This window comes from Rhinichthys klamathensis, unplaced genomic scaffold, assembly GCF_029890125.1.
Source record: "Rhinichthys klamathensis goyatoka isolate OS25496 unplaced genomic scaffold, OSU_Roscu_1.1 h1tg000087l_1, whole genome shotgun sequence".
NCBI lineage: Eukaryota > Metazoa > Chordata > Actinopteri > Cypriniformes > Leuciscidae > Rhinichthys > Rhinichthys klamathensis.
The window spans coordinates 762,650-783,682 of NW_026606627.1; the positions used below are offsets into that span (position 1 = coordinate 762,650).

Consider the following 21,033-nt stretch of genomic DNA (forward strand, 5'->3'; position numbering starts at 1 on the left):
TCTTTCTTTTTAAATAAATAAATACTTTTATTTAGCAATGCATTAAATTGATCAAACTTGACAGAAATCCTTTGTAACATTATAGATGTCTTTACTATTCAAATAAATACTGTTATACTTTTTGTATTCATCAAAGAATCCTGAAAAAAATGCATCACGGTTTCCGCAGCACAACTGTTTTCAACATTCATATTAATATGAAATGTTTCTTGAGCAATATTAGTTCCCAATATGAAATGTTTCTTGAGCAATATTAGTTCCCATTTGAGGGAACTCAGTGCTGCGTCAGTTGCTGACGCTATGGGAACGCCTTCATTGTGCGCTGGTGTCTGAAGCATGTGTAAAAACACGCCTATTCATTGACAGAGGCAGTCATGTGACCCTGGCATGAATATAAAGGCACGCCTGTGATAGACGTGATAGAACAGCTTCTTTGTCTTCAGGATGCTATCTGTGTGTTGTTAATCTTATTTATCATTGTCTGTCCCAACGATTATATAAGATGGAAGCAAGCAACCATACATTTAGAAAGTGTGCATCGTTCATGCAATTAAAAACTGAGAAAAAAAACACAATGGGCCTCATTTATGAAACAGACGTAAAACAGAAAAATAGGTGTACGGTCGTTTCCATGCAAAACTTGGCATTTATCAATATCTCGCATCAGGTCTCAGCTTGTGTACTCAAGTTTTTGAGTTAGCGTGAACTTGCGTGCAGCATAGTAAATCTGGTGGAGAATTGAAATGAGATTATTTTGTTCATTTAGATCTTCCTGACCAACAACCACAGTTCAATTGGTCATTAACTATTAAGATCAGAATGTCAAATTAAAATTAAATTAAATTAGAATAGATGGGGGTCTGTGACCCCTTTTTTCCAGGGACTTTATCTTTATATACGCAAACGCACCCTGGAGTTCTGGAGTTCAGGAGGTCATGGGCAGGTAAGCATAGGAAGCCTTCAGGGTGGTACCCGACATGCAGGTGACCATGGTAGATTTGGCAGTTCAGGCAGCATGGGCGGAACCAGCAGCTTGAGGGACCAGGGCGGAGCCAGCAGCTTGAGAGCCCAGGGCGGAGCCGGCAGCTTGAGAGCCCAGGGCGGAGCCGGCAGTTCGAAAGACCAGGGCAGGGCCGGCAGTTCGAGAGACCAGGGCGGAGCCGGCAGCCTGAGAGCCCAGGGCGGATCCGGCAGTTCGAGAGACCAGGGCGGAGCCGGCAGCTTGAGAGCCCAGGGCGGAGCCGGCAGCTTGAGAGCCCAGGGCGGAGCCGGCAGTTCGAGAGACCAGGGCGGAGCCGGCAGCTTGAGAGCCCAGGGCGGAGCCGGCAGCTTGTGAGCCCAGGGCGGAGCCGGCAGTTCGAGAGACCAGGGTGGAGCCGGCAGCTCAGGGGACCAGGGCGGAGCCGGCAGCTCAGGGGACCAAGGCAGAGCCGGCAGCTCGGGGACCAGGGCAGTACCAGGGCAGAGCCGGCAGCTCAGGGACCAGGGCAGTACCAGGGCGGAGCCGGCAGCTCGGGGGATCAGGGCAGTACCAGGGCGGAGCCGGCAGCTTGAGGGACCAGGGCGGAGCCTGCAGCTCGGGGGACCAGGGCAGTACCAGGGCAGAGCCGGCAGCTCAGGGACCAGGGCAGTACCGGGGCGGAGCCGGCAGCTCGGGGGACCAGGGCGGAGCCGGCAGCTTGAGGGACCAGGGCGGAGCCTGCAGCTCGGGGGACCAGGGCAGTACCTGGGCAGAGCCGGCAGCTTGAGGGACCAGGGCAGAGCCGGCAGCTCGGGGGACCAGGGCGGAGCCGGCAGCTCGGGGGACCAGGGCGGAGCCGGCAGCTCGGGCATATAGTTTCTGGACACTGGACGGGGACTGGAGTCATCTCTGGACACTGGACGGGGACTGGAGTCATCTCTGGACACTGGACGGGGACTGGAGTCATCTCTGGACACTGGACAGGGACTGGAGTCATCTCTGGACACTGGACGGGGACTAGAGTCGTCTCTGGACACTGGACTGGGACTGGAGTCATCTCTGAACACTGGACGGGGACGGGAGTCATCTCTGGACACTGGACTGGGACGGAGACTGGAGTCACCTCTGGACTTTGGACAAGGATGGAGACTGGAGTCACCTCTGGACACTGAACGGGGACTGGAGTCGTATCTGGACACTGGACGGGGACTGGAGTCATCTCTGGACACTGGACAGGGACTGGAGTCATCTCTGGACACTGGACGGGGACTGGAGTCATCTCTGGACACTGGACAGGGACTGGAGTCATCTCTGGACACTGGACGGGGACTAGAGTCGTCTCTGGACACTGGACTGGGACTGGAGTCATCTCTGGACACTGGACGGGGACTGGAGTCGTCTCTCGACACTAGACTGGGACGGAGACTGGAGTCACCTCTGGACTTTGGACAAGGATGGAGACTGGAGTCACCTCTGGACACTGAACGGGGACTGGAGTCGTCTCTGGACACTGGACGGGGACTGGAGTCATCTCTGGACACTGGACAGGGACTGGAGTCATCTCTGGACACTGGACGGGGACTGGAGTCATCTCTGGACACTGGACAGGGACTGGAGTCATCTCTGGACACTGGACGTGGACTGGAGTCGTCTCTGGACACTGGACTGGGACGAGTCATCTCTGGACACTGGACGGGGACTGGAGTCGTCTCTCGACACTAGACTGGGACGGAGACTGGAGTCACCTCTGGACTTTGGACAAGGATGGAGACTGGAGTCACCTCTGGACACTGAACGGGGACTGGAGTCGTCTCTGGACACTGGACGGGGACTGGAGTCATCTCTGGACACTGGACAGGGACTGGAGTCATCTCTGGACACTGGACAGGGACTGGAGTCATCTCTGGACACTGGACGTGGACTGGAGTCATCTCTGGACACTAGACTGGGACGGAGACTGGAGTCACCTCTGGACTTTGGACGAGGATTGAGACTGGAGTCACCTCTGGACTCTGGACGAGGACGGAGACTGGAGTCACCTCTGGACTCTGGACGAGGACGGGGACTGGAGTCATCTCTGGACACTGGACAGGGACTGGAGTCATCTCTGGACACTGGACGTGGACTGGAGTCATCTCTGGACACTAGACTGGGACGGAGACTGGAGTCACCTCTGGACTTTGGACGAGGATTGAGACTGGAGTCACCTCTGGACTCTGGACGAGGACGGAGACTGGAGTCACCTCTGGACTCTGGACGAGGACGGAGACTGGAGTCACCGACGAGAATGGAGACTGGAGTCATCTCTCGACACTAGACTGGGACGGAGACTGGAGTCACCTCTGGACTTTGGACAAGGATGGAGACTGGAGTCACCTCTGGACACTGAACGGGGACTGGAGTCGTCTCTGGACACTGGACGGGGACTGGAGTCATCTCTGGACACTGGACAGGGACTGGAGTCATCTCTGGACACTGGACGGGGACTGGAGTCATCTCTGGACACTGGACAGGGACTGGAGTCATCTCTGGACACTGGACGGGGACTGGAGTCATCTCTGGACACTGGACGGGGACTGGAGTCATCTCTGGACACTGGACAGGGACTGGAGTCATCTCTGGACACTGGACGGGGACTAGAGTCGTCTCTGGACACTGGACAGGGACTGGAGTCATCTCTGGACACTGGACGGGGACTGGAGTCGTCTCTCGACACTAGACTGGGACGGAGACTGGAGTCACCTCTGGACTTTGGACAAGGATGGAGACTGGAGTCACCTCTGGACACTGAACGGGGACTGGAGTCGTCTCTGGACACTGGACGGGGACTGGAGTCATCTCTGGACACTGGACAGGGACTGGAGTCATCTCTGGACACTGGACGGGGACTGGAGTCATCTCTGGACACTGGACAGGGACTGGAGTCATCTCTGGACACTGGACGTGGACTGGAGTCATCTCTGGACACTAGACTGGGACGGAGACTGGAGTCACCTCTGGACTTTGGACGAGGATTGAGACTGGAGTCACCTCTGGACTCTGGACGAGGACGGAGACTGGAGTCACCTCTGGACTCTGGACGAGGACGGAGACTGGAGTCACCGACGAGGATGGAGACTGGAGTCACTCTGGACTCTGGACGAGGACGGAGACTGGAGTCACCTCTGGACTCTGGACGAGGACGGAGACTGGAGTCACCGACGAGGATGGAGACTGGAGTCACCTCTGGACGAGGACGGAGACTGGAGTCACCTCTGGACTCTGCATGAGGACAGAGACTGGAGATTATGGTGTGGCGGCAGCCATCTTGGCAATGGGCTCTGGCGTGGCAGTCATGATGGGACAAGACTCTGGAGTGGCGGCCATGACGGGGCGAGACTCTGGAGCAGCGGCCATCTTGGGACGAGACTTTGGAACGGCGGGCATCTTGGAACTAGACTCTAAAATTAGGCCTTTTCCAGGCTCATATTAATTACACCATGGTGGTGTTGCAGACATACCAGTCCGACCTTCTCAAGGACCTGGATCAGGGTGAGGATTGACACCTGAGGCAGTTGCAGGACTCCACAGGGCCACAGACAGCCCTTGCCATCAGCAGATTTATGACTGCTAACGTTGCCACAGAGCTGCATCTGTGGCTGATCTATCGCAAGCGCATCTTTACAGTCATACCGACACACTGAGTGATGTCACATGACAGCCTTGGTATGTTTTTGCCTCAGACACTAATCCCCCCCCTTGTTGAGCTTGTCCCTCTGCTTCCTTATGAGAATATCTCATGAAGCCAGATCGGATCATTGTCTTGGAAATATGTATATAAATCCCCCTCCTCACAAAACATAATGTAGAAAACTTGCTGGCCACTATGGATTGGCAAAACAACTTCTCATACAGTCTATGCGCATATCAAGAGAAAGCAAAGCCTTCTGCAGCCTGTGCTGTCAGTGCAACCCAGTCTTCTGTTCGGGTTGCTGCTGGTTTTGACAGAAACCAGCAAGCAGTTTCTCTTGACTTCTCATTATTATTCCCCTTCCCCTTCTAGAGCTGATGGCAGAACTGTGTTGATGATTTCACCTGACAGAAAAGACAAAATGGGGGTTGACAAAATACAGCTGCTTTAAAGGATTAGTTTTGACCCAGTGCATAAGTGCAATGTATAATTAATGCCCTAAAGTACAAAAGCACACAAATGAGCAATACCTTTTTCCTGAAATCTTACTTTATGCGTAAATTCTAAAATAAATGTGTATAGTATGTATTTTTTACTGATATTTATGACATTTATAAGTTGGATTTCTGTTAATGCAAACTAATAGACTACATAATGCTAATTACTTTATTTACTTTTATCAAATGAAATTAATTTCCAGTATATAAACTATATTTTTGTACAGTCACTTGTGCATTTTATTAAATTTTTCTTAATGCATTTTAATGTGAAAGGGACATTGACATTTAGTTAGAAGTTAGAAGTTTGGAAAAGGTAATTGAAATTAACTTCATATCGTGTTTTTGTGTTCTGTTTTCTTTTTTCAAACAGTATCTGCTGTTATTTTCCCTGTTATAACTTGCAAATAAAAAAAAATCATATTCAAAATAATTTAAAAATCCATGTCGCAGCTTAAAGAGAAATGCATAGTGGAAATAAATATAAAATGTAAAAGACTACTCGTGTGAACAAAGGTAATCAATATTTCTGCTAGTATATAATGTGAAAGAAAAAAAAACCTTCCAGATTCAAGACCTTCTCCATACAGTTGTTCTGCTTTGTGCTTTTGACAGCAGAAAGGCATTATTACTGATTTATATTATATTAAAATTTAAAATGGCAGGGGGTAATGTCACCGCTCACCTCAGGATGTGGGCAGGGGACTGAAGCAGGAATGAGCAAGTCATTAAGCATGTCAAATCAAATCAACCCTGAAAGGAGGCATTATGCTCCCTAATGGAGATTTAAACCTCCAGCCGTCAGCAGTTTGTACAGCTATTTTACCTGGGCTCACCTGACTCCTTCCAGCCAAAGAACTTGTGGCATTTCCAGCCTCATTCTGCTGTTTCGCATTACTGGAGAAGCCAAGCAAAGGCAATTAGGCTCTGCTCTAGTGCCACACACCTCCCTCAAATACCCACATTAGTTTATTTAGTGTATTTCAGTCTTGTAAATACCAACCCTCCTAGCAAAGAAGCAAACCTACAAGCAATTTTTTCTAAAAAGAAAAGCATTTGGCATTTTGATTGAGTTTACTTTGAACGGATGATTCAGGGAATTGTGTTTTCTTGATATTCTCATTATAAACCTCAAACGCTCAGCATCCCTTCTAGTCTGCGGCTGTTTGCCTCTGTAGATCAAACTTCTCTTCAAAAACAACATGATTCTTACTCTTCAATTATTTGTTTGTGAATACGCCATGTTAAAATGTCAATAAGTTACAGAGAGCCAAGCAAGCAGTCGTTTGAATGTGCTGTGTCTTATTGGAAGCTCATTAGAATGATAATTAAACATGTGATTGGAACGACATTATGAGGGCATAACAAACCCTTCCTTAAGCCTCAGATTACCATGACGGGTTCGATGAATCAAAGCGAGTTTATTACTTTGCATAACTTTGAAAACAGAACTTAAGCCAGTGTATACATGTATTTATTGATTTGTTCTCCGCACTTTACCTTTCCTCTGTTGTCACAGTCCCTTATTCAAATCACCGTTCACCTTCATTTGCCCTGGATTGAGGGTTAAGGCCGATGAAAGCTCTCTAATTATCACCCTCTGCCACACATCAATCATGTTTCCCACAGACCTTGCAAAGCAACTGTGATGAAGACGAGGAGAATCCATTTGACCTGTCCAAGAGTGAATTAATTATCCAATTACTCCTCTCCAACTGACTGTGCTGCCTTGATAACTTCAAAGCTGTTTACAACTGAATATCTCCTCCAAGATAACAAAAGACCTCTCTCTGCTTCATAATCACCCCGCAGACTGGCCGACCCGCGTCAGATCTTCCTCTTGCTGTTTTCAGGATACTCTGGGCATCAAAGATGAAAGAGAAATCGACAAAAATGTTTTTAAAGGAATAGTTCAGCCAACCATTATCAGTCTGTCATCCTTTACTCACTTTAATGTGGTTTCAAACCCATATGACTCTCTTTTGGATCAGAAAAGGACATTTAGCAGGACGTTCTGGTTTTTCTTTTCCGTACCGTGAAAGTGGGTGAGTGGGGACTGCTGATCTCAAAATAACAAAAATCACCATAGAAATAACATAAAACAGACGATTGGAGAAACAGACTGAATTTAAGCTGTTATTTGTAGATGCATAGTAATACATTGAGGTTAACGGCTCAGACATTTGAAGGTAAATGTATCGCACCGTTGTGTGCAAAACATGTCTGTTTTATGTTATTTCTATGGTGATTTTTGTTTTTTAGCTCAGATTTCCCTCAGAGCTCACAAATTAGTAAGTAATAGCGCTCAGTTGAATGTGCTAGTTCACTATTAGCTAACTAGTATGATTGTATTTCTCCCAGAGAACTATACAGGTTCATAATTGACATGAATAATGCATCATTTATAATAAAAGGTAACGATAACCCACTAGTAATGACTCGAGTTTTACTACATTCTTCTAAAGGAACTACTAATTATTTATTCTAGTATTCTAAAGTGAAAAGCTTGATAACTACCTAATATTGACTGAAGTCATTGTAAGCTTTTGAGATTTTTGTAAGATTTTGAATAGAAATTCCTTCCGATGGATTTGGTAACAATTTAGTCATCACTAGTGTGTTCCCATGATCTTCACTTTAGAATAGAGCATTTCTACTCTGCACAACACATCTCTCTGTTTTTCTGTAAAAAAAAAAAAAAGTGACAAGACAGAATTTCCCCCTTTTTTTTATAGATCTCTGTACAGTTTGAAACATCCTTCTATAGATTGTTCTAGGACACCGCAGGTTACACTGTATCATGAAACAAAAGCTACTAAGTAAATTGATTTGTAGCCTACTCCCAACTAAATGAACTCATCATGAATATGATTATGAATAATGCATCAATGCATTTAAATGTTTCATTAGTCACATCCATCTTGGTGATTCAGGTGACTGGCTCAAAACAATTGTGTCCAGTGGCTTTTACGTGGAAGCTAGTTAAGGTGTCCAGCCAGGTATATTTAGTACCGGTCAAAAGTAATAATATTATATATAATATTAATGTTTTAAAAGAAGTATCTTATGTTCACCAAAGCTGCATTTATCTGATCAAAATTAGTGTAAAAAAATTATATTGTTAAAAAAAAACCCTGAATTTTCAGCATCATTGCTCCAGTCTTCAGTGCCTTTAGAAACCATATGCTGATTTCCTGCTCCAGATTTTTTTTTTTATTATGTTAAAAACTATATTTTTGTGGAGACTGTGATACACTCCCAATTAATCCACTGATCAAAAGTGACAGTGAAGACATTTATAATGTTTCAAAAGATACTCTTTCAAATACATGTTGTTTGAACTTTCTATTCATCAAAGAATCCTGAAAAAATACATTGTTTTCAACATTAACAATAATAAAATTATTTTATACGTGGAGTCTGGAGTGTTTAGCAGCCATCAAAATCAAAATTTGTTTATATTTACAAAACACAATTAAGTTGTTCAGTAAAAACTTGTGAAATGCTTTCTTTGTACTTTTGTCAGTTACATAAAGTTTAAAGAGAATTAACAAATCACAGATTCTTGATTGTATTGCATTTAACAGAATGTCCAAACTTTTCTAGATTTGGTATAATAATGGCATTATACATGTATTCCCTATCTCTGTTGAAAAGAGCCTATTACTGTTCACTTTCGAGGGAACTCAACGCTGTGATGCTCTGGGAACACCCCTTGCGTTACCGGTGTCTGAAGCATGTGTGAAAACAAGCCAATTGATTGGCAGATGGCCAATCACATGCAGCGCCCGTGAGTGTAAAAGGGAGCCTGCCTTAGACGTCATCAGGCTTTTTAACTTCAGGATCCGTCTAAGTGTGTGCGTGTGAGGATATTGGTTGTCGATGTAAGCTTGAGAGCAGAGTGAGTGCTGTCCGCTCTTGCGATGAGTCGTAGTGGCAGACTGATCTCATGAAATGGCGTATGTATGACACGCCAATTCGTATTTCCATTTTTGGCGTGCTATCAACACGCATAATCGCTTTTCAGCGTGTTTATCAACGCCGTTAACGTTACATTACTGTATAAATATATGACCTACCCCAACCCCGTCCCTTAACCTACCCGTCACTGGGGTTAATACCATTTATGAGTCTTCCCCTACCATCCAGGGAAAAAAAATATCGCTCCCCAGATGTAGATCTACATTTTGCTTCGTTTCGCTCGGACATTTAACGGCGTGTACATACACGCGGAATCACTCGCACATTTAATGCGTAGACATACACGCAAAAGATGACGGTTCGCTTCGGCGTGGACATACAGGCGGATAGCTCAAAATACGTATAGATGATAGATGTTTACGCAAAGTCATGATGTCATGTTGCGTAGTGGAGAACGTCTGCTCTCGCTTGATTCTTTTCTTGAGGGATTTAATATCTATACACTCTTTCCGTGTTTATAGTTGTGCAATGGCTGGCATCTGTAAGGAAAGATGGGCAATTCCGCTTCTCGCGTCCCACTTCCTCACACGCCACTTCTCCTTAATAAATACAGAGATGCAGGGGCGGAGTGGCAATCGGGAGAGTCGGGAGTTTCCCTGGTGGGCCGGTAGTGTTTCGAGGCCCTCGAGGGCCGGTCTGATAATAGTTATACCATGTTAAGTGGTATAGCCATGCGCACTTGAGGCCCAAGCAAGGGGAAAAAAAACAACGTTTTTTTTACATTTTCGATAACAGAGCGTATTTGCACTAAGTGCCTGTCTTTTTAGCAAAAAGACGCCAATCATGAAATAGCTACAGTGGCGTAGGTGATATGGTGCTGTGTAGTGCTTGAAAGCAGCTTTTGACGCGTTCGACCAGAGTTCGAATCCGCCTTTTGCCGAACTCTCTCTTCCCCCTTTTCCCAACACATATGAGATGTAAACTGTACCGCCTATATCATAAAGGTCTCTAGCGTGATATTTTGACAACGAACTAAAATCGAAACCATGATATGGCTTTGTGCCTTTATAAAACAGCACAAGACTTTAAGTAGCTATAGGCATCCTGTTTGTGCTGCGTGATTGAAAGAAAAGTGTGCTCTTTGCTCACGCGATCAGCATGGTGATCTGGTGTTTTCTCCTATAAAAGCTCAAGGGTTTATTTCTTGCAAGTGAAGAAATTAGGACAAAAGTATTTTAATTTTCTATAGGCTACTATAGTGCAATGTAGGCTAAAATATACTTTGGAAATATTCATTTTCGTTTATACAGTACATTTATAGGCTATATGAATTTTACGTCATAGGAATAATTATATAAATCATTATTACATTATTATAATAATTGTTTGGCATCCTAAAACACCATTGATAATGTAATGTAGACTGAGACTCTCTAAAAAGATGCTTTAATGTCCAGTTACAAATCAATGCTTATTCTTTGTTCATTGAGCAGTTCATGGGTTGAAGCTCTTAATTTTGATTTTTCAAAGAGCACCAGATTGATGCATTTAACCTTGAAATGAACAAAATTTTCTTGCGGGGGAGCATGCCCCCGAACCCCCCTAGAGGCACAGAGGTCCACCCAACATAGTTTTACAAAATCCTATGTGAAAGAACAACCATTTATGAACTTTAATCCAACATAGTACAACAAAGTTCCTTTTCATTAAAACTGTAAATGCCATATTATATACATTTGGCCTGCCTACAAGACATTGTGCCCAGGGGCCTCTGAACTCTTAATCCGGCCCTACCGGCGACGGGGGCCGGTGGTCTACGAAATTTCCCGGTAGATATTTTGGTCCCACTCCGCCCCTGCAGAGATGGAAGGGTATGATCCTTGCATGCTTGCATATAAGGGTTGCCAGACATAGCTGAAAGAAGGTGGGCTACTCCACTTCTTGCATCCCACTTTATCAGCTGTTGTCTCTCCAGTGTGGACATAGTAGATCTATGTAACACGTTTTCTAAGCACCGTGAGGAGTACGAGCACAGAGTATACAAGTGGCATCGTGCTGTGGCGGCTCACTATCCATCTTCCTCGCTAGAGCTATGGGAATAGGCAAACATTAGCATATGAGGCTATGGGTTAGATCTTGGGCCTCCCCAAGCATTTTCCGGATGTTGAAGTGGGGTTTAGGCTCCCCTGGGTATGCGTTTCTGTTAATAATGCCCTTCATCAAGAGGTCACGGTGATGCGCCTGATGGACTTTCCAGTCCTTGAGGTTTGGTGCTAGATCACTATGATTGTACATATCTTATCTCGCTTCAGCATGGCGAGTGGGTATTAACGTTCCCATTGTGTAAACGTTATGACGCAGCGTTGAATTCCCTCGAAAGGGAACGTCTTGGTTATAAATATAACCCTGGTTCCCTGAGAGGGAACGAGACCCTGCTTCTCGCCGCCATGATTCAGGCATGCCTACGCGTCTCCTTCAGACAATAAGCTGACGACGTCTAAGGCAGGCTCCCTTTTATACTCACGGGCTCATAGGGCTGCCATCTGCCAATCAATTGGCATGTTTTCACATATGCATCAGAAACCGGTCACGACATTATGACACAGCATCTCGTCCCAGAACCAGGGCTATATTCATAACTTATACGTTTATACAGACTTGGTGAGAATAAGAGACTTTCAAAACATTGCTTTCAATATTATATTTAGGTAACCTATCACTTTAAACTTTAAATTAACTGGGCCTACAACATTCATTCTACACAAAAGAATTACAACCAGTAGTAACATCGAGAGTACTCATGAAAGTGAGATTCTGTGACATTGAGTTGGAGGTATAGACTGACCAATCTGTGAAGCAAACAGCAAAGCCCTTCAGAGGAATTCACAGCACAATATAAAGAGGGAAGTAGTGCGCAGAAGCCAGAGTAAAGAGTAACATCTGAGCCAATGTCAAACAGAGGTGAAGGGAATTCAAACTCACAAACACATTTAACGCTTTGACACGCTGACCTGTAGACTCTGTGAAGCACTGATGTGTATTCATGAGCGATAGCAAGCGAAAGAGCTAGGAGAAAAATGTGATAATATGTACATTTACGAGCAACCACGCACACTCACATAGCAGTAAACCATTTCAATCATTTCACTGAAGTAGAAGAAAAATATGTAAATGTATACACACATACAGTTCAACACTGTTTATATGTACATATAGAGAACACATGTTGATTTATACGGCTGTTCACTTATTATGTGTGGGCTGACCTTGAATCTCATGCCCTCGGCTGCTGCATTTTACTCTGATCTAAAGGCCACGGGTCAACATGAAAACAGTTTCCACCCACAGAAAGACTCACCTCTGCTTTTCAGGCATCTGAATCAGTGGTTCTCAAACGGATTTACATTGGATATCAAGTGGTCACCAAATACAGTAGCCAAATTGTTCATTGTATGGAATTTGCTACTTTCACCATATGGGCAACCAATGTTTATGCACAGAAATACAAGTTCACCAGTGTGGAGGTGGGAGAAGGGGACAGGATCCTTTAGGGATTATTGCTTTCGCACTAATAAGTCACTTAAACATTCCCAATAGTTTTTAGTATCAGGAGTAATGAATAATACAAACATATCGTCACCTTTGGGGATTTTTAAAATATATATTTGAAGAATATAATGATAATGGAAGTTGAAGCCGAACCGTCATTTTAGATTGAATATATCATGCAGGCTTAGCCTCCTACAGGGAAGCAAGGTCATGGACAAATCTCTCAGTGTGACTGATATAAATGGAACATAGCTACACGTGAAATGTGTGTCCTAAACAAACAACCACTTTATTGGCTTCCATTAGTTGCATTTATAAAAAATAAATAAATAAATAAATTATGAGTGAGATTTGTGTGTGAAGTGACCCTTGTTTAAATAAAAATGTGAGAATGTAAATTACTAGATGGCTGAAGAAGATAGTATGGCAAAACATTCCAACAGCATGTCAAAAGCAATTCATGTAAGAGAGCGCACTCTGCATATTAAATGCTCTTTAAAACTATACAATCTGTCAATGCTTATTCTCGGCACCATCGTCCTCCCAGCTGCATGCGGGGAGCCGGCGAGAGCATTAATGAGCGAGACCAGCTCCTGTAACAAGAATGCCACAACATGTTACAACCGTTGTCCGATCCTGGTAACCGTCTGTGAGCGCTGCAGTATGTGTACTTTAGGGCATTGCTGCGAGGAGAGCCTGTGGACCTGCTGCTGGCTGGCGGTTTGTAGATATGTGTTTTGCATTAACTTCATAATCAACATCATAATTCAAATGACCTTTTAAAAACTATACTGTCAGTATATATATATATATGACTGGAAACCACTGAATTATGCTACAATTTTCTGTCATAATCCTTTGTTAACAAACAAGTATTCATTACTTCAATAAGCTCATTGTTTCTGCCTTAAATGATTACATTGTTTAAATGCATTTTTTTGCACAAATTATTGAATTGTTTAGTACATTTTTAGCTAACTGTGATTTGTACATTTCTGAAATACAATAGACAATAACCTCTGATATTAGATTACACTAAATTGTAATGTGGACTCGATGAAACCAATCATATTGTAGGAAAATAATGTAATGAATCATTTAAACGTTACTACTTGTTTGATCATTAAAGATACTTGAAGAGAACATGAAGTCTAAATAAACATGCATAAGGAACAAACAATGAATGTAATTGTATATAAAATATATGTTCCTCCAACGTTCACATAAAGCCTAGAAAAAAAAAACATTCTTATCACGTTAAAAAAATATTAGGGCTGTCAAATGATTAATCGTGATTAATCACATCCAAAATAAAAGTTTTTTTTTACATAATATATGTGGGTGCATTGTGTATAATTATTTTATATATATAAATACACACATGCTTGTATATATTTAAGAAATATTTTCATGTATATAGATTTATATATAATTTGTATTATATATAAATATAAATATTTTATATATAAATTATATTTTTTTCTTAAATATACATGCATGTGTGTGTATTTATATATATACAAAATAATTATACACAGTGCACCCACATATATTATGTAAAAAAAAAACTTTTATTTTGGATGTGATTAATCGTGATTAATCATTTGACAGCCCTAAAAAATATATGTTTTGAACATTCATAAAACTTTCAGAAATAACATTTTCATAACATTTTCAAAATTAGAGCATGGAATGTTCATTTACTGTTCACATTAACTAAGAAAAAAAAAAACGTTCTTAATACATAAAAAAAACTGGATGTTTTCAAAGTTTACATTTGACATTCAGAAATAACGTTTTCATAACTTAATGGGAATGTTAGCAAAACATTATAAGAATTTGTTAGCTGGGATAGTATGACACATTGTTGTAGAAACTACCTAGCTAGTCACGAATGTTTCCCGAAACCAGTCGCACCTATGTCATTTGAACCACGTTAGTTCAACAATATACTCCAACCACCAACCTGCAATCATAGTTGGCCAACAATGCTTTTGGGAAACGCACCCCAGGTTAGTAAAACTGAGTTGTGATGGCAACCTGCCAAGCAAGCTGAATTTCATTCTTCCACCAGGCTTGGGAAACCACAGCATCTCACATGTCTGGACACTTCTCCGACTCCTGCCCAGTAAAAGCTGCCGATCACCAGTACACACTCTCTGGGAGGCATGAGGAGGAGATATGGTCTTTTCATGATAGAGCTGCATTTTGCTCTTGTGGTTCTGGGGCATCCCTGGTTGGTAAAGCACATCCTCATATTTGTTGTTGTCAGTATTCTGTCAGTATTCTGTGCCCTGCTGAAAGCCATGAACTCGTGCCAACAAACCCAGAGGAAAAGGCATGGTTGGTCAGCTTTAGCTCAGCAACACATCAGATCTCCAAAATGTGCCATGAACAAGGTGGGGCTTCTAAACGCAAGACGTAGCTGCTGTTACCCTTGATCCTGGGATGGGACTGGCCTAAGATCTCTTTATTGTGTTGGAGAAAATGACTACAAGATGATGGGGGTGAGAGGGACTACAGTGTGTACAGGTTCCTCATTTCTGAAATCTCCACTGTCACTGTCACAATGGATCATCCCGGATGGTTGCATCATTCTTCACTCTAATAATTAAAGATCCTCAATGATTATCCTTGTAACATTCATTCAACAGACAACATCTGTAACAATAACTTTTTAAAACAATTAAGGCCAGTGAATAGAAAATTGGCAAAGTGGAAACTGACAATTGTCAGTTTTTGCAGTTTGAAATTATTTCTATGCTCTACAATACACTCACATGTAAGAGAAAAACCTTTAGGAACCCCGACTTTCACCTATAATTTGATAAAAGACCCGAACGACAAGGTGAGACTTTATAACAATGTATTCCTCCCAGGAGTGAATGTGCTGGCTTCAGCATTAATTAAAAAAGGGACATATAATGGTGACAGACATAAATGATGTCATTTCCAACCACATGTAATTTCTTTTTTTTTTTTTTTCTTCTTCTTCTTTTTTTTTTGGAACAAGTACTAAGAAGCCCTTTAAACCTCTGCTTGGCAAGAGAACATGTATTTAGTTTTCTAAGACATGATTCCAATGTCCAGGGCTGAGAGTGTCTGTAGGCAGATAAAATGGGGTAGTGTTTATAAAGAGAGGAAATAAGGATGTTTCATCTCCCCTTATGTAACGTTGTATTCAAACACGAGTTTACATCACAGTGAGACCTTTTTGATATGTTCAAAAGATGCAGTCGTCAGTTCATGCAGTTCAAACCACCCAACAGAAGGATTGCATTTTATAAATTGTAAAGTTTTTGTGTGCGGAACGCCATAAGTTCTTAAAAGCTTCGCTTAAATGTCTAATAGGAATAAATAAAAGAGCAGATAGTTTATTGGGAACTTCATTTAGGTTATTTTTGAACAATGGACAAAAGTGTTGGTTCTTGCATGTCACGTGACTTAACACTGTGACATGCTTAACACACATCATCACACAGGAACCAACAAGGTTTTGTGTTACTGACATTGCATTGTGGGCCATGAGTAAGGCTGCTTCTTATTTGGGTACTTCAAACCACTTAAATTTGACCCTGTTCATAAAATTATCATATTGTTTCAGACTTCGATTTAATACTAACTAGATCGCCAAAATGAACATGGTAGAAGTGGCTGTTTGCTTCTTTAGTTTTTTTTTTTACTTAAAGATTTAAAGTCCCCCCAATAATTGTATCCCTTAAAACTCATCTTTGATCACCAAAATGATGTTTAAACGTTTTTTCCTTGAAAAATAGATTTCTTCATATCTTAAAATAGCTAAAATGTAACTCTACACCCTTTCCTCAAATAGTATACGCGGTTCTATGAATATGCAAATGAGCCCCGCCTCCACTCACTCACAGCAGCTCAGAGATCCACCCGTTGACCTGATATGCGTATACTAAATGAGGAAAGGGTGTAGAATTGCATTCAAGCTATTTTAAGTTTTTTTTTTTTTTTTTTTTTCAGGGAGACTTTAAAACGTTGATGTTACAATATCTGGTAGCCTGATTTTTTTAATTTATTTTTTTAAAGGCATTCGGTGGGCTAACAAGGCACTCTGAGGAGGCCCTTTATATGCTTTTGTATTTGACCTTATATGTGTCATCTTGGTTGCTCTCTGTAAGTTCGACCCCTGGGTGTGCAGCTTCAGGGTTTGTGTGATGTATCAGAGAAATGTAAATCTACCGGAACCACCTGCAGGTTAATCAGATCTTAATAGGGCGAGAGCAATCATAAATTGTGTCAAATCCTGAGTGTGTTTTGATCCACAGATAATGATGGCCTCAAGAAGACCAAATCTCCAACCCCACACAACACTTGTTAGTTTTCAGCTAAATTTGTTTGAAGTGCTAATATAAATCTCGTTTTCAATGTGCCTAAGGAAACTGGAAGTCACCGCAAACCGTGTGTAAACAGCAATTCCATGTCATGTTTGGTGTGTTAGGATGATTCAGCTGTTGATTACTGTACAATCACACATGAGAATCAGAGTTTGACAGAGAAAGAGCTGTTAGGATGAAGGTGTCTCAGTGTGAAGCGAAAACTCCCCCTTCTTTCCAATTTCATTGACTGGAACTTCAGTTGAGCTGGAACACATTGTAATGGAATGGGATGCAAGAGTCATACGTGTCACACGAGAGGGTGTGGACCGCCACAACTTCCTAAAAAAAAGAACAATAGCATGAAGAGTACAATCTGTATTCGTTCCGTCTGTCCATTGAGGACACAATAAATGGCACGCAAATATACAATTGTAGACTTGGAATAAAGCCTTTTCCCCCATTATTATTTGATTCACGGATCAGACACCAGTTATCCTGCCAAGAAAAATCTTTATTCTTATATGACAGGAGAGAAACTTGAGAAGATGTTGTATTCATGCCAGGTCTATGCGTTTTTCCGTGTTTCTCCTCCCTCTCACCCCATCATGCCTTTATGTTTCTCCTTCCTCTCACCCCGTCATGCCTTTATGTTTCTCCTTCCTCTCACCCCCTCATGCCTTTATGTTTCTCCTCCCTCTCACCCCTCATGCCTTTATGTTTCTCCTTCCTCTCACCCCTCATGCCTTTATGTTTCTCCTCCCTCTCACCCCCTCATGCCTTTATGTTTCTCCTTCCTCTCACCCCTCATGCCTTTATGTTTCTCCTCCCTCTCACCCCTCATGCCTTTATGTTTCTCCTCCCTCTCACCCCCTCATGCCTTTATGTTTCTCCTCCCTCTCACCCCCTCATGCCTTTATGTTTCTCCTCCCTCTCACCCCTCATGCCTTTATGTTTCTCCTCCCTCTCACCCCTCATGCCTTTATGTTTCTCCTCCCTCTCACCCCATCATGCCTTTATGTTTCTCCTTCCTCTCACCCCCTCATGCCTTTATGTTTCTCCTCCCTCTCACCCCCTCATGCCTTTATGTTTCTCCTTCCTCACCCCCTCATGCCTTTGTTTCTCCTCCCTCTCACCCCCTCATGCCTTTATGTTTCTCCTCCCTCTCACCCCCTCATGCCTTTATGTTTCTCCTCCCTCTCACCCCTCATGCCTTTATGTTTCTCCTCCCTCTCACCCCTCATGCCTTTATGTTTCTCCTCCCTCTCACCCCATCATGCCTTTATGTTTCTCCTTCCTCTCACCCCCTCATGCCTTTATGTTTCTCCTCCCTCTCACCCCCTCATGCCTTTATGTTTCTCCTTCCTCACCCCCTCATGCCTTTGTTTCTCCTCCCTCTCACCCCCTCATGCCTTTATGTTTCTCCTCCCTCTCACCCCCTCATGCCTTTGTTTCTCCTCCCTCTCACCCCCTCATGCCTTTATGTTTCTCCTTCCTCTCACCCCTCATGCCTTTATGTTTCTCCTTCCTCTCACCCCCTCATGCCTTTATGTTTCTCCTTCCTCTCACCCCCTCATGCCTTTATGTTTCTCCTCCCTCTCACCCCCTCATGCCTTTGTTTCTCCTCCCTCTCACCCCCTCATGCCTTTATGTTTCTCCTTCCTCTCACCCCCTCATGCCTTTATGTTTCTCCTTCCTCTCACCCCTCATGCCTTTGTTTCTCCTTCCTCTCACCCCATCATGCCTTTATGTTTCTCCTTCCTCTCACCCCGTCATGCCTTTATGTTTCTCCTTCCTCTCACCCCCTCATGCCTTTATGTTTCTCCTTCCTCTCACCCCCTCATGCCTTTATGTTTCTCCTCCCTCTCACCCCCTCATGCCTTTGTTTCTCCTCCCTCTCACCCCCTCATGCCTTTATGTTTCTCCTTCCTCTCACCCCCTCATGCCTTTATGTTTCTCCTTCCTCTCACCCCTCATGCCTTTGTTTCTCCTTCCTCTCACCCCCTCATGCCTTTATGTTTCTCCTCCCTCTCACCCCCTCATGCCTTTATGTTTCTCCTTCCTCTCACCCCATCATGCCTTTATGTTTCTTCTTCCTCTCACCCCATCATGCCTTTATGTTTCTCCTCCCTCTCACCCCATCATGCCTTTATGTTTCTCCTTCCTCACCCCATCATGCCTTTATGTTTCTCCTCCCTCTCACCCCATCATGCCTTTATGTTTCTTCTTCCTCTCACCCCATCATGCCTTTATGTTTCTCCTCCCTCTCACCCCATCATGCCTTTATGTTTCTCCTCCCTCTCACCCCTCATGCCTTTATGTTTCTCCTCCCTCTCACCCCCTCATGCCTTTATGTTTCTCCTTCCTCTCACCCCCTCATGCCTTTATGTTTCTCCTCCCTCTCACCCCATCATACCTTTATGTTTCTTCTTCCTCTCACCCCTCATGCCTTTATGTTTCTTCTTCCTCTCACCCCTCATGCCTTTATGTTTCTCCTCCCTCTCACCCCCTCATGCCTTTGTTTCTCCTCCCTCTCACCCCCTCATGCCTTTATGTTTCTCCTCCCTCTCACCCCATCATGCCTTTATGTTTCTCCTTCCTTTCACCCCCTCATGCCTTTGTTTCTCCTCCCTCTCACCCCATCATGCCTTTGTTTCTCCTCCCTCTCACCCCTCATGCCTTTATGTTTCTCCTCCCTCTCACCCCATCATGCCTTTATGTTTCTCCTCCCTCTCACCCCTCATGCCTTTATGTTTCTCCTCCCTCTCACCCCTCATGCCTTTATGTTTCTCCTCCCTCTCACCCCATCATGCCTTTATGTTTCTCCTCCCTCTCACCCCATCATGCCTTTATGTTTCTCCTCCCTCTCACCCCTCATGCCTTTATGTTTCTCCTCCCTCTCATCCCATCACGCCTTTATGTTTCTCCTTCCTCTCACCCCATCACGCCTTTATGTTTCTCCTTCCTCTCACCCCATCATGCCTTTATGTTTCTCCTCCCTCTCACCCCATCATGCCTTTATGTTTCTCCTCCCTCTCACCCCTCATGCCTTTATGTTTCTCCTCCCTCTCATCCCATCACGCCTTTATGTTTCTCCTTCCTCTCACCCCATCATGCCTTTATGTTTCTCCTTCCTCTCACCCCATCACGCCTTTATGTTTCTCCTTCCTCTCACCCCATCACGCCTTTATGTTTCTCCTTCCTCTCACCCCTCATGCCTTTATGTTTCTCCTTCCTCTCACCCCCTCTTGCCTTTATGTTTCTCCTTCCTCTCACCCCCTCATGCCTTTATGTTTCTCCTTCCTCTCACCCATCATGCCTTTATTTTTCTCCTTCCTCTCACCCCTCATGCCTTTATGTTTCTCCTTCCTCTCACCCCTCATGCCTTTATGTTTCTCCTTCCTCTCACCCCCTCTTGCCTTTATGTTTCTCCTTCCTCTCGCCCCCTCATGCCTTTATGTTTCTCCTCCCTCTCATCCCATCACGCCTTTATGTTTCTCCTTCCTCTCACCCCATCATGCCTTTATGTTTCTCCTTCCTCTCACCCCTCATGCCTTTGTTTCTCCTCCCTCTCACCCCCTCATGCCTTTATGTTTCTCCTTCCTTTCACCCCCTCATGCCTTTATGTTTCTCCTTCCTCTCACCCCTCATGCCTTTCTGTTTCTCCTTCCTCTCACCCCATCATGCCTTTATGTTTCTCCTCCCTCTCACCCCCTCATGCCTTTATGTTTCTCCTTCCTTTCACCCCCTCATGCCTTTATGTTTCTCCTTCCTCTCACCCCTCATGCCTTTCTGTTTCTCCTTCCTCTCACCCCATCATGCCTTTATGTTTCTCCTTCCTCTCACCCCCTCATGCCTTTGTTTCTCCTCCCTCTCACCCCTCATGCCTTTATGTTTCTCCTCCCTCTCAACCCATCATGTCTTTATGTTTCTCCTTCCTCTCACCCCATCCTGCCTTTATGTTTCTCCTCCCTCTCACCCCTCATGCCTTTATGTTTCTCCTCCCTCTCAACCCATCATGCCTTTGTTTCTCCTCCCTCTCACCCATCATGCCTTTATGTTTCTCCTCCATCTCACCCCATCATGCCTTTA

The 21,033-nt window shown here is 43.8% G+C and overlaps 1 protein-coding gene across 1 annotated transcript; it reads right to left on the minus strand.

Moving 5' to 3' along the window:
* Window positions 1-960: 960 nt before the first annotated feature.
* On the minus strand, window positions 961-2,640 carry LOC130085703 (uncharacterized). Its single transcript, XM_056251618.1, has one exon. The coding sequence runs from the start codon at window positions 2,638-2,640 to the stop codon at window positions 961-963; it is 1,680 nt and encodes a 559-aa protein (XP_056107593.1).
* Window positions 2,641-21,033: the final 18,393 nt, after the last annotated feature.

Coding starts and splice junctions, on each gene's coding strand:
- LOC130085703 (XM_056251618.1), bottom strand. CDS start 2,640: ATGACTCGTCCCAGTCCAGTGTCCAGAGACGACTCCAGTCCACGTCCA.